The 13075-nt window shown below is 41.9% G+C and overlaps 1 protein-coding gene across 3 annotated transcripts in view; it reads left to right on the top strand.

Annotated features, from left to right (window-relative positions):
- The window catches only part of ZDHHC20 (zinc finger DHHC-type palmitoyltransferase 20), a 73423-nt gene that overhangs the window by 39093 nt on the left and 21255 nt on the right, over positions 1 to 13075 (top strand). For all 3 annotated transcript variants that reach the window (XR_009516762.1, XM_059995613.1, XM_059995612.1), the window contains exons 5-7: positions 6623 to 6692; positions 7996 to 8028; positions 8622 to 8742. Coding sequence is in view for 2 of the 3 variants with exons in the window: in XM_059995613.1 (XP_059851596.1) it covers positions 6623 to 6692; positions 7996 to 8028; positions 8622 to 8742 (224 nt within the window). In the remaining variant the exon portion in view is untranslated. The remainder of the gene's footprint in view (positions 1 to 6622; positions 6693 to 7995; positions 8029 to 8621; positions 8743 to 13075) is intronic.

Below are 13075 nucleotides of genomic sequence, written 5' to 3'. Positions count from 1 at the left end.
AGTCACTTAAACTTCCTAAGCCCTGGTTTCCTCATTTTAAAATGAGAATAATAGTCTCTAAATCTCTGGAAGTATACAAAAATGAGACAAGCACTTAGTATAGATCTCAGTGTACAGTAATACATTTTCAGTAAGTGAGAGCTTATTTATATATTTATTTTTAACGTTTATTTATTTTTGGCTGCGTTGGGTCTTCGTTGCTGTGCGCGGGCTTTCTCTAGCTGCGGCGAGCGGGCCTGCTCTTCGTTGAGGTGCGCGGGCTTCTCATTGCAGTGGCTTCTTTTGTTGCGGAGCACGGGCTCTAGGCACGTGGGCTTCAGTAGTTGCGGCGAGTGGGCTCAGTAGCTGTGGCTCGCGGGCTTTAGAGCGCAGGCTCAGTAGTTGTGGTGCACGGGCTTAGTTGCTCCACGGCATGTGGGACCTTCCCGGACCAGGGCTCCAACCCGTGTCCCCTGCAATGGCAGGCAGATTCTTAACTGCTGCACCACCAGGGAAGTCCGAGAGCTAATTTAAAATAATCCCTTTTTATATTCAATTATAAAATGTTTAGTTTACAGCAGTTGTTAGTAGCTGCAGTTATGTAGATTAGATTTTTTTTTTTTTTTGGCCATGCTGCGGGGCCTGTGGGATCTTAACTCCCTGACAGGCGAACGAACCCATGTGCCCTGCAGTGGAAGCGCAGAGTCCTAACCACTGGACCGCCAGGAAATCCCCTAGGTGTTTTTAACCCAAAGTCCCAAGATTTCAGAGAATTAATGAAACCGTGAGATTAAACGCAAAATTTGGGGTACTTTTTGAAGTAACCCGTTCTTTTGATTTCCAGAGCAGTACCTATGCCCCAAAGAGTTAAAAGCTGCTAACGTAAAGTCTTTGCCTTTAAAGCTTTATTACCTTTCATTAATTTTAATGGCTTTCCACTACTCTGAAAAATGCCCTTCCTCTGTTGAGTAGTGCAGGAGAATTTTGCTGAGCACTTCATGGTGATTATTTACGCCCCTCTGAGACAGTGCAGCACTTATCCCCACATTAGAGACAAAGAAGTGCGACACAGGGAGGGCCCTGACGTCCCCGAGTGGCAAGGTCTGGGATTTACACCTTATCTTCTGACTGCAGACAGAGCCCCTGCCCTTGAGCACCGTTTTATACTGCATTTCTACTGCTTAGAATCCCAAAGAACATTGGGGGTTTTTCTTCTTTTTTTCTTATTATAGAAATAATATCATGCATTCTTTAAAAAATGAAATTACAGAACCACATGTTATAGAAAGTGGGTCTTTCTTAGACCAGAGATTAGTGAAAGTGACGGAGCTGCCTTCGTGGAGGGGCGTGGGGGCTGTCACTGCGCTCCTTTTTGTGCTTTTTTGAACCACGTGGACATCTCGTCTATTAAGGAAGCAAAATGAGTCTTTCTAAACCTCCGCCCTCCACAGTCTGGATACAGCCAGTGTTTCTCTTTAGCTTTCTCCCGCTCCATTTCCCTGTGTCAACTCCGCTAAAACTCTGTCCTTCCCCACCTTTTATTTTTATGTCTTTTCCTCTTCCTAGAATGATAATTTTCTCCTCCCTAAATCTACTTTAAAGTTTTAATTCACTGTCCAGCTCTCTTCAACCATTTCTATTCACTTAAGCAAGAAGAGATTTTTGAAATCTTCTCTGAACTTCTCACACTCTTGCCTTGTAGATCGCAGGTCGCCGTCTGCTGGTTGTCTGTGCTCCTCCCTCCTTGACTCTGTCCTGAGGCTCTGGCACTGGGATCTCCGTCCACGGCCCTAACACAGCCAGTGCGTCACCCCCCAGGCCCCCAGGAGGCGTTTGTGGGATGAATCTGTTCCTGGGTGTTCTCCATAATGGCTGCTTATACACTTGAAAGATCTCCGTAGTTTTCTCCCCTTCACTAATTTTTCCCATCCTAGAGTCTCACTTTGTGTTTTATCAAAAACAATAACATTATTGTAACGATAATAACTGCTTTACTGGGAATTTGATATGTTCCATATTTTTTTTGATCTGCACACTAGTCCTTTGCGCTTGATATTATTTGCATTTACAAAAGAGGAAATTGAGGCTTTCAGAAAGTGAGTTACTGACCCAAGGTCACAAGCTAGTAAGTAGGAGAGAACGAGTGTGAAATATGGCGGCAGAGCCCCAGCTGCTTCCAGGCTCGGGGGCCGCCCTGCACCTGCACGCACTTGGCTGTCCCTCAGGACCTCACTTCCTTCTTGGGGTCTGCATTCTTATCCTTTATTAAACTTGCATAAAGACTGCTGACCTCTTTCTTCCCTTCTCCCACAGTTTGCTCCTAAAAATCTTCTTTACTTAATAATTTCCAACCCATTTCTTCCCTCTGCTTTCAGGTATACTTCAAAGTGTATCTCCTCTTAAAAACAACAACAAGGGGCTTCCCTGGTGGCGCAGTGGTGGGGGGTCCGCCTGCCGATGCAGGGGACGCGGGTTCGTGCCCCGGTGCGGGAGGATCCCGCGTGCCGCGGAGCGGCTGGGCCCGTGAGCCATGGCCGCTGGGCTTGCGCGTCCGGAGCCTGTGCTCCGCGACGGGAGAGGCCGCGGCAGTGAGAGGCCCGCGTACCCCAGAAAAACAACAACAACAACAACAAAAATTTGGTTCTTACGTGTTCCAACTACCATTCTATTTTCTCTTCCCTTTGACCGTGGTGGGTCCCCCATAAGTTGTCTGTACCCTGGGCCTCTTTTCCTTCCCAGCAGATTCCAGGCAGCTGGCTTTCATTCTTCCTAACCAAGTTCGGTGGCTTTTCATTCTAACTGCTTGAAAAACTTTCTTCTTTGGAAAAACTTTCTTCTTCGTGCTTTCTCATCCTAGTTGTTTCTGCATCTTTGAATGTTTATTCTTCCTCCTACGTTTTTTTAACCCCACTTCACAAGGGCGCCTCGTCCCAATTCTTTTTGTACTGTTCCTTCAGCTGTTTTTAACCATGGAACTCTGACACCACAATATTGTGATCGTTGGTTCACTGTGTCTCAGACGATTTGTTTTCTTTAATAGTTGTCAGACTGAGTTATCTTTCCTTACTGTGAACTAGCAGATTGAGGGATGTTGTCACACGAGCATGCGCTTGCTGCCCAGACCCTTTCTTGTTGTCAGGCAGAGGGGTGGACTGCAGCTGCGCCTTCAGAGGGGCGAGGCTGCCTTGCCCTCCCCCAGGGCCCTGGTCGGGGCTTTGGCACTCCCCTGGGCATGTGCGCCCACTAGGGCTCCATTCTCGTATCCCCACCTTCCGAAGGATAGCTGTACCTGAGTGACCTGTTATCCCAATTCAAGTGGAGCAAAACCTAACACCATGGGGGCAGGAGGGAAGTCTGTCTTGTTCAACTTTATATTCTCAGCATGGAGCAGTGTTTGTCACAGGGTAGAGACTGAGTATTTGTTGAATGAATGAACGAAAGAAAGAAAAACAACCTAACCCCCCTCCCATACCCACCCACTCCCTCCACCCGCCAGCATCAAGCTTGTTTCTGGCACTGGCAGCATCACTCTTCTGGCCACCCCTCCTAGAAACTGCAGTTTTCTTGGACAGCTGCTTTTACTTCAGTTCTTCTATCTACTCAGTCATCAAGACCCTTAAAAAGGCTTCTTGAAAAGTCTGTTTCGTTTCATCTCATCTCAGAGCAACGGCAGAATTTTGAGTGGAGGAAATGTAGAGGAAGAGGAAATAAGACACCGGGCTTCTGATCCCGATCTGACCACTCGTTTAGAGAGAGAGGGAGATAATCTTGGGCAAACTACTTGTTTTCTCTTTAGGTTTTGGGGTGTTTCTAACCTAAAAAATGAGAGGTTGAGTTAGAAGACCTCTCAGGTCCTTTTTACCTGCTCTGCTTTTCCTACCTTGTATGGGTTCACTTCCCTAGTGTCCAGTCTAGCCAAGGTACTACAGAAGGCCCTCAGTAGGGTACACGTTATTCATTTGATAAGGGGATATTTGTATAAATTCCCTTCATCTTGAAGTTTGGTTTAAATTATAAAAGTAATACAGGGACATGATTTAAAAAAATTGTTTTAAGGATACCAAATGAGAAGTGTCTGCCCCTTACCCTGGCACTACTCCCCAGAGGTTGCCATGCTTCTTGTATATCCTTGCAGAAATTTTTTATATATAACAGAATATTGCAAAACTTATATACAATCAATTAACATTTTAACAATGAGAGTGGATAGGTATTAACCAGTACAGATTTGGTTACCTGGGAAGCTGCCTTCTAGCAGGTGTAACTGCTAGCACTGCTTCAAAATAACACTTTGTGTCTCTCATATATGTTGATTCAAGTCTGAAGGTGGATGCATTGTATTGGGATGTGTAAATAGAAAAATACATATGTTCTTCTCCCCCCTCAGAGATATGAAACATGCTGTATATCCAACTATTCTGCAGTTTGCTTTTTTCCACTTAATATGTTTGCACTCTTCCAGTTCAGGGTATGTGTCTATTTTGTATGGAGAATTCTTGTTAAAGTCTGTGTAGTGTATCATAAAATGCTTAACTACCTTCATAATTCGTTATTCCTAGTGCTTTGTTATTGAAACCATGTTGTGGTGAGAGCATGTCTATAGAATAAATTTTCTAGCGGCAGAGATCCCGGGCAGAGAGTGTTCATGCCTTACGCTTTTATAGATATGGCCAAATTCTTTTCCAAAAACACTAACATGACATGGTTCATCTACTTTTTAGAGGGTATGTTTAATTTAAATTTTTATTTGAACCTGTTTTCTCTGCTGTTACTATGTCTGTTAGCCCTAATGATCACAAGTAACAGACAATAGCGTAAGCTTTTTAACTCCCCCTTCCCTCCAAAAGAAACTACCATAACGTACGGGGTGGTGTAAGACAGTGGTGGGTGTCTCCTGTGCCCTGAGGGCAGGAGTGCAAGAAGGGACTGGAGCTGAGACCCGGGGGCCAGAGGGGCTCCTGCAGCTGTCCTTGCTGCTCCCTGGCATCTGCTCACTTCCTACACTGTCGCCCTTAAAATGATTCTCCCTTTCTTATCCCATCCACGTGGCGAAGCGCGGCCATCATGTGTTACTCAGTTCCACCCCGTGAGATACAGCTCACTGCCCCTCAGCCCTGATTCGTAAGAGAGAGCGTGGACCAGAAGGGGGAGGTGGGTGGGTTCACACAGTCCAGGTAGAAAAGGGGTCTGAAATCATTTCCTGGAAAGAGAGTGGCCTGTAGACCAGGCGGATACCCCCAAAGAAGTCTACCGCACTTACAGTAGATCCCGCAGAGTAAGTATTAGTCAGATGCTCTAAATCTGTGAACGTTTCAGCTCTAGCGAAAGACCCGTAGTCATTTGTCTTGTTGCCAAGAAGCATTTGTTTGCTTTGGAGGCCACGATATGGAAAAAGGTTAGTATCTCACTGTAATTTTATTATTCTCTATTCATCCAAAATAATGGTTTTAAAGAATTCTTGATTTGTGAAGTCTTGGGACATTTCCCTCATAAATCTCAAAGAACTGGTTTGTCACTTACTTAGATTTCAAAAACCAGAACCTCAGGTTCTGAATGTTCTGCAGGTTCTGGTGGAGCTCTTCGTTCAGTTGGCTTTTTGTTTTTGTCTGTGCTGTGTGGCATGCGGGATCCTCGTTCCCCGACCAGGGATTGAACCCGCACCCCTGCGTTGGGAGCATGGAGTCCTAACCACTGGACCGCCAGGAAGTCCCCTCCAGTTGGCTTCTTTTCTCTCAGAGTACTTGAGCGGAGTGGGGAGAGCAAGCCTTACCTGATGCGGCTTCTCTGACCCTGCCTTGTGTCCTCCTCCTTTCCCCTCTGCTCCAAGCACACCGGCCCCTCACTGTTCGTGCACCCTGAGCACCCTCCCACCCGAGGCCTGTGCCGTCTCCTCAGATTCCTCTTTTCCCACAGATCTGTGTGACTGACCAGCTCCCTTCTTTCAGTTTCAGTTTTCTCAAATGACTCTAAAATTACATTACCCCAACTCCCCTTCCCTGCTTTATGTTTCCTGTCAGCACCTATCACTAATATACGACTTATTTTGTCACCTTGCCTTGGTTATTACTCCCCGTCTTTTCCACTAGAGCATGAGTTCCGTGAAGGCGGGGATTTATGCCGAGAGCAATATCTGGCCCCTAGTAGGTGCTCATTGTGTTTTGAATGAATGAAAATACAAACTGTATATATTAGAATTCACTGGGAAGAAGTTTAGAGTTCTTTCGCAATAGTATGTTTGCAATTTTGCTATTTATCTGGGATGGGGTGGGAGATGATTGAGAACGTTTGTTTTGATATTTTACTACAGACATCATGGTACAGTAGGAGAAGATACTTGATTTAGGTCTTAGTGTATCTGAGTTTTGCCACTAAACTACATGTCTGACTTTGTACCAGTTCCTTATTTCCTTGGATCTCCTTATTCATCTGAACATTGCTGGGCCAGCTACATTCCTGAGGTTCCCTTCTGCCTCCCGACATTTGGATTTCATAAACTCTCCAATGAACTTTGGTATTATTTTAAAATTATTAGTTGTCAGTTTCCTAGAGTTGTTTCTAAGAAATGAAAGCAAATTTTATAGTCAAATGAACTCAACTCTCAACATACATTCTTCAACAACTTCCTTTTAATTCTTAAATGTAGCCATCAGATACTGTGAAAGATGTCAGCTGATTAAGCCTGACCGTGCGCATCACTGCTCAGCATGTGACATGTAAGTGTTTCTCTTTGGCTTTCATTTAACCCCAGTACTGGAACTGGAGATGGGAGAACAGAAAGTGAAGGAACTTAGCAAAAGCATTGCAGCCTCTCCCATTATTTGCTCTGTATGCAGAGCTAACATAACTATGTATATAAGCTGAATATACTTTGAAGTAATCTTTGATAACAGTTCCTGTACCAGTTGTTAGAATTTTAAGTATGTGTACTTCTTGTGCATATGCTTAATGTAGTATTGATGACCAAGTAAGTAATACCCCCCCCTTGAGAAAGATAACTTTAATTCCTGGATGAAAAAGACCATCATGACACTTTTCTTGTTTTTATTATTAATGTTGGTATTAAAGCCTAACAATCCACAAAAATATTACTTTCTTTTTTTGATATTTACTTATGTATTTATTTGGCTGCACCGGCTCTTAGTTGCAGCACGCAGGATCTTTAGTTGTGGCGTGTAGGATCTAGTTCCCTGACTAGGGATCGAACCCTGGTCCCCTGCATTGGGAGCATGGAGTCTTAACCACTGGACCACCAGAGAAGTCCCATTATTACTTTCAGTTACCACCTCTGAAGTTGTTCCCCAAAAAATTTCAAAGATTTTATCCCTCATGCTCTTGTGAGAAGGTAGTGTGTTGAAAGAAAGACCCCTAGTATGGGAATTCCAGTGAGTCCTTGAACTCGAGTGAGACAAGTCGTTTAACCTTTTGGGTATCAGTTTACTTATTTGTTGTATTACTTGAAATGATCCCTTGTCTAACTTTATGCAAATATACATTACGTATACTGGTGGGGAGGCAAATTTGGGGTTTTTCTTTTTCTGATTATAAAAGTACAGTGGTTCTTATACATGGGATAGAATTGTATAAAATCTGTGGAAAAAAATAACCACCTACAAGCCCATCAGTGTTAATATTTTAACAATATTTGCTTCTAAAGTTTTATCACTTGCACGTTTGAAATAACTTTCATTTTACTTTCCTCAGCTGACTTTGTAAACTAGATCTAGCTAGTGTACCAAGTGCTATATGCACCACATCTGTATATTAAAATGTTGTTTGATGTGGTCCAAGTCAGCTGGCTGTGCTCAGCTGATTTCTCAGTGTGAAAAGTCATTACTTCTTACCTACGAAAGTATTTGTGGAAATAACAGAAATGGTCTCTAACCTAATGTCTACAGGGTTGGTTTTTCTAAGATGTATTGCTGAAGAGAAAATTTTAAGTAAAAAACAAAAATTATCAGAAATTAGAATCAGGGAAATTTTTCTACGTGGATTTTCTTATGCTCGTTTGTTTCTTAGGTGTGTTCTTAAGATGGATCACCACTGCCCTTGGTACGTGTAAACCACAGAGGAAATGACGTGGGGCTGGAGAGGTGGGAGGGGGGTACTTGGAGTGATTTACCTCAGCATTCCTAAATGTTGAAGGTTAATTTAATTACTCATAGATATCAAGATTGATCTAGTTTTATGTTTCTGCTACATGTTTTCCTTTAAAAATACATTCTGATGTTATTAACCCAAATAATTGTCTACTAAGAATTAACATTGAAATTCCAAATTCCTTACAGAATTTATTTAAAACACACATCCATAATTAAGACACTGCTCTCTACTTCCCAAATGACCCATTTTCTAGTTATAGTGATTTTAAGTTTTTTCATCTGTCCTATTTGTTATTATTATGGTAAAAAAAACCATTAAATTTGCCATCTTAGCCATTTTTAAGTGTACAGTTCAGCAGTGTTAAGTATGTTCACATTGTTTTGCAACCAGCGTCCAGAACTTTTTCATCTTGCAAAACTGAAACTCAGTACCCATTAAACACTCCCCACTGCCCTCCCCTCAGCCCCTGGCAAACACCATTCTAGTGTTTGTTTCTGTGAGTTTGTCTTATTTTTACAGTGTGATTTTCTTTATTCTTCTAGGGTGAATAACTGTGTGGGATTTTCTAATTACAAATTCTTCCTGCTATTTCTGTTGTACTCTCTATTATATTGCCTTTTCGTGGCTACAACAGTTTTACAGTACTTTATAAAATTTTGGACGGTAAGTCTTTTTTTCTATCTTAAAACATATATTTAGGGCATTTTAAGATGCTATTTCATAAATAATTCCTTCATTCTTTATTATAAGTAGACATACTTAATTTTACTAGTTAGAGTTTATAATGGCTCAGAAGACAGTTGGGGTTAAAATTTACCTTCATATATACATGTTTGTAAATAAATGAATATTAAACAGGATATAGTGAGCTTCTTTTAGTAATCCAAACTGTTTCGAACCATACTATCAGTTTTAGGGAAGTAATTACTTTTATTTCAGATGATGAGACTCAATGCAGTTTTACAGTAATAAAAGTGAAATCCCCAGCCCCAGGTAACCACTAATCTGTTTCCTGTCTCTGGAGATATTAATACTTTTTCTGTTGTGAGTTGCAAATTGTGAGTTTTTCCACAATTTTGATCGATGTCTTGTAACCCTGTTTGCTTTTGTTTTTACTAAATCAAAATTTTATATTTTTAAAGCAGTACTTTTAAATTACGATTCCTGGCTTTATTCTGTTCACTGTAAATTTATACAGATATTTACCCAGCTTTTCTTCTGGCATTTTTATTGTGTTTTTTTTTCCTCCCTCCATTTAAATCTTTGATTTTGAAGGTGGGGGTTATTGTGGTTAAAGGTACTTTTGTATTTACTCTTCCTAAAAATCCTATGAAGGTATTTTATTTGATTTTATTTATTTATCTTTGGCTGTGTTGCAAAACCATTGCGCCACCAGCGAAGTCCCTGTGAAGGTATTTTAAAATGTAGGTTTTATTTTTCTTCAGGTATGGTGGAGCTGACAGATCAGGAGATGATAACCATTGAAAAGATAGTTTGTTACTCACAGTTCCAAGGGAGGGTTCATGCCACCCCGTGCAGGGTCACACAGGGAAGCACCAGAGTTGCTTAGGAAGCAGAAGGCGCAGGGCCCCTGGGAAAGCATGGTGAGGCAGGGTAGATGCACTTAGGGTTAACTAGTCTGAATGATTTCAGTGGTCTCTGAGGATGCAGGCTGTCCCCCTAGAGTGTGAGAGCCAGAGAAAGGAGGTGTTTTGGAGTATGGGCTCTGGATTGATTAGTTTGTATATGAGAGGTACATTCCTTGCTATCTCGGTAAGAATTGGATGGCCCTGGGAGAGGCACTCTCTCCCCAGTCAGCAAGGCTCCAGATGCGAGAGCATCAAGAATACAGAAAGGAAGAAAGTATAATGAGTGCAGAAGGAGCTACTATTATTCCAGCTTTCAGAGTTGGAAACTGAGGTTGCAGAAGTTAGGTAACTAACCAGGTCACATACTTAGTAGTATAGGAAGCCAAAACTTTAACTTAGATCTTTCTCTTCCGACATCCAGATACTTGAGTCATCAAACAGAATTAATTTTCCAGGAAATGTCTAATACATTTTGGAAGGATTTTCATTAAAACATCATTAGACTTTTAAAGCTTGGGTATTTAAAACCAGGGTATGCTAGCACTTGCAGTCCCTTTGTGCATATTAGAAACGAGCACCTCAGTTCTGTGTGGTATCAGCCTAATGAATTTTAGCCCCTGTTGTTCCCCTGGTTGGGCAGCTTTGTTCAGTGTACAACCTACTTCACCATACTCAGTGGTCCTATTTAAATGAAGAGGAGGGAATTCCCTGGTGGTCCAGTGGTTAGGACCGCTGCTTTCACTGTTGTGGCCCAGGGTTCAATCCCTGGTTTGGGAACTAAGATCCTGCAAACTGTGCAGCACAGCCAAAAATTCTTTTAAAATAATAAATGAAGATGAATCTGTGCCAGATGAAAGAAGTCCAAATTGTAGAATTTCCCATTTCTTTATCAGAAACTTATGTTTGCATGTGATGATTTATTAATTAAAATATAAATATTTTAAAACTTTTTGAGGGCTTCCCTGGTGGCGCAGTGGTTGAGAATCCGCCTGCCAGTGTAGGGGACACGGGTTCTAGCCCTGGTCCGGGAAGATCCCACATGCTGCGGAGCAACTAAGCCCATGTGCCACAACTACTGAGCCTGTGCTCTAGAGCCCCCGAGCCACAACTACTGAAGCCTGCGCACCACAACTACTGAAGCCCGCATGCCTAGAGCCCGTGCTCCACAATAAGAGAAGTCACTGCATTGAGAAGCCCGCACACCACAAAGAGTAGCCCCTGCTCGTCGCAACTAGAGAAAGCCCGCGCGCAGCAACAGACCCAACGCAGGCAAACATAATAATAAACAAACAACAACAACAAAATTTTTGAGAGTCATCATGAGTAAGGAAAGACTAATAAACTAAAGTCTACTTTTTTCTCCATTCTTCAACAATTACTATGTGCCAGGCACATATGTTCTAGGCACTTGGGATATATCAATATACAGAAGAGACCAAGAGCTCTGTCTTTGTAGAATGTACTTTTGAGAAAGGGGAAACAAATAATAAACATCATAAATAAGTATATTGTATATTAGAAAGTAAATGCTGTTAAGAACAAGCAGAGCAGAGTAAGGGGTTTAGCAAGTGTGTGGGGAGCGAGGTGTGACGGGCGCAGGTTATAGCACTAAAGAGAGTGATCGTGGCAGACCTCCATAAGAAGATTAAATTTGAGCAAGACTTGAAGGAACTTAGTGGATATCCGAGATAAGAATATTTATGCGGGATTTCTCTGACGTTCCAGTGGTTAAGACTCCACGCTTCCAATGCAGGGGGCATGGGTTCGATCCCTGGTCAGGGAACTAGATCCCACATGCCACACGGCACAGGGGAAAAAAAAAAAGAACATTTATGCACCCAACAAAGGAGCACCTAAATATATAAAGTAGATATTAACAGAAGTAAAGGGAGAAATAGACAGCAAGACAATAATAGTAAGGGACTTTAATACCCCACTTTCATCAGTGGATGAATCATCTAGACAGAAATGAAATAAAGAAACATTGGACTTAAATGACACTTTAGTCCAAATGGACTTAACAAATTTATACAGAACACTTCATCCAAAAGCAACAGAATACACGTTTTTCTCAAGTGCATATGGAACGTCCTCCATGATAGGTTACGTGTTAGGTCACAAAACAAGTCTTGCAAATTTAAGAATATTGAAATCATAGCAAGCATCTTTTTTAATTACAGTGATATGAAACTAGAAATCAATTCCAAGGAAAAAAAACTGGAAAATTCACAAATATGTTTAGATTAAACATGCAACTGAACAACCAATGGATGAAAGAAGGAATCAAAAAATATCTTGAGACAAATGAAAATGGAAATACAACATAACAAAACATATGGGATGCAGCAGAAGCAGTTCTAAGAGGGAAGTTCATAGAGATAAACCTGTGTTAAGAAGTAAGAAAGATCTCAAGTAACCTAATTTTACACTTCAAGGAACTAGAAAAAGAAAAAAGCCTGAAGTTAGGGGCTTCCTTGGTGGTCCAGTGGTTAAGACTCCATGCTGCCATTGCAGGGAGCTTGAGTTCAGTCCCTGACTGGGGAACTAAGATCCCACATGCCCTGCAGAGCAGCCAAGATTAAAATTTTTTAAAAAGCGCTAAAAGGAAGGAAATAAAGATCAGAGTGAAAATAAATGGAACAGAAACTAAAAAGATGAGTGAAACTAAGAGCTGTTTTTTGGGGGTTTTGTTTTGTCTATTTTTGGCTGAGTTGGGTCTTTGTTGTTGCACGCAGGCTCTCTCTAGTTGTGGTGAACGGGGGCTACTCCTCCTTGTGGGTGCACAGGCTTCTCATTGCGGTGGCTTCTCTTGTGTGGAGCACGGGCTCTAGGTGTGTGGGCTTCAGTAGTTGTGGCACGCGGGCTCAGGAGTTGTGGCTCGTGGGCTCTAGAGCATAGGCTCAGTAGTTGCAGCGCACGGGCTTAGTTGCTCCACGGTATGTGGGATCTTCACGGACCAGGGATCGAACCCATGTCCCCTGCATTGGCAGGCAGATTCTTAACCACTGTGCCACCAGGGAAGTCCTCTTTCATTTCTGATTTTGAGTCTTCTCTTTTTTTCTTGGTGAGACAAGGGAAAGGCCTGTCTATTCTGTTTATCTTTACAAGAAACCAGCTCTTAGGGCTTTCCTGGTGGTGCAACTAGAGAACCTAGAGAAATCCGGTGCACAGCAACAAAGATCCAACACAGCCAAAAATAAATATTAAAAAAAAAGAGAGAGAGACATTACAACTGATAAATACAAAGGATCAAGGAGATTTCTATGAACAATTATATGCCAGTTAATTGGATAACCTAGAAAAAATGGATAAATTCCTAGAAACATACAACCTACCAAGACTGAATCATGAAGAAATAGAAAATCTGAACAGACTCATTAATAGTAAGGAGATTGAATAAGTAATCA

The sequence above is a fragment of the Delphinus delphis genome, chromosome 18 (assembly GCF_949987515.2).
Source record: "Delphinus delphis chromosome 18, mDelDel1.2, whole genome shotgun sequence".
Lineage (NCBI taxonomy): Eukaryota > Metazoa > Chordata > Mammalia > Artiodactyla > Delphinidae > Delphinus > Delphinus delphis.
Note: the sequence above shows the minus strand (reverse complement) of the source record. Positions and strands in the feature narration are given on the sequence as shown.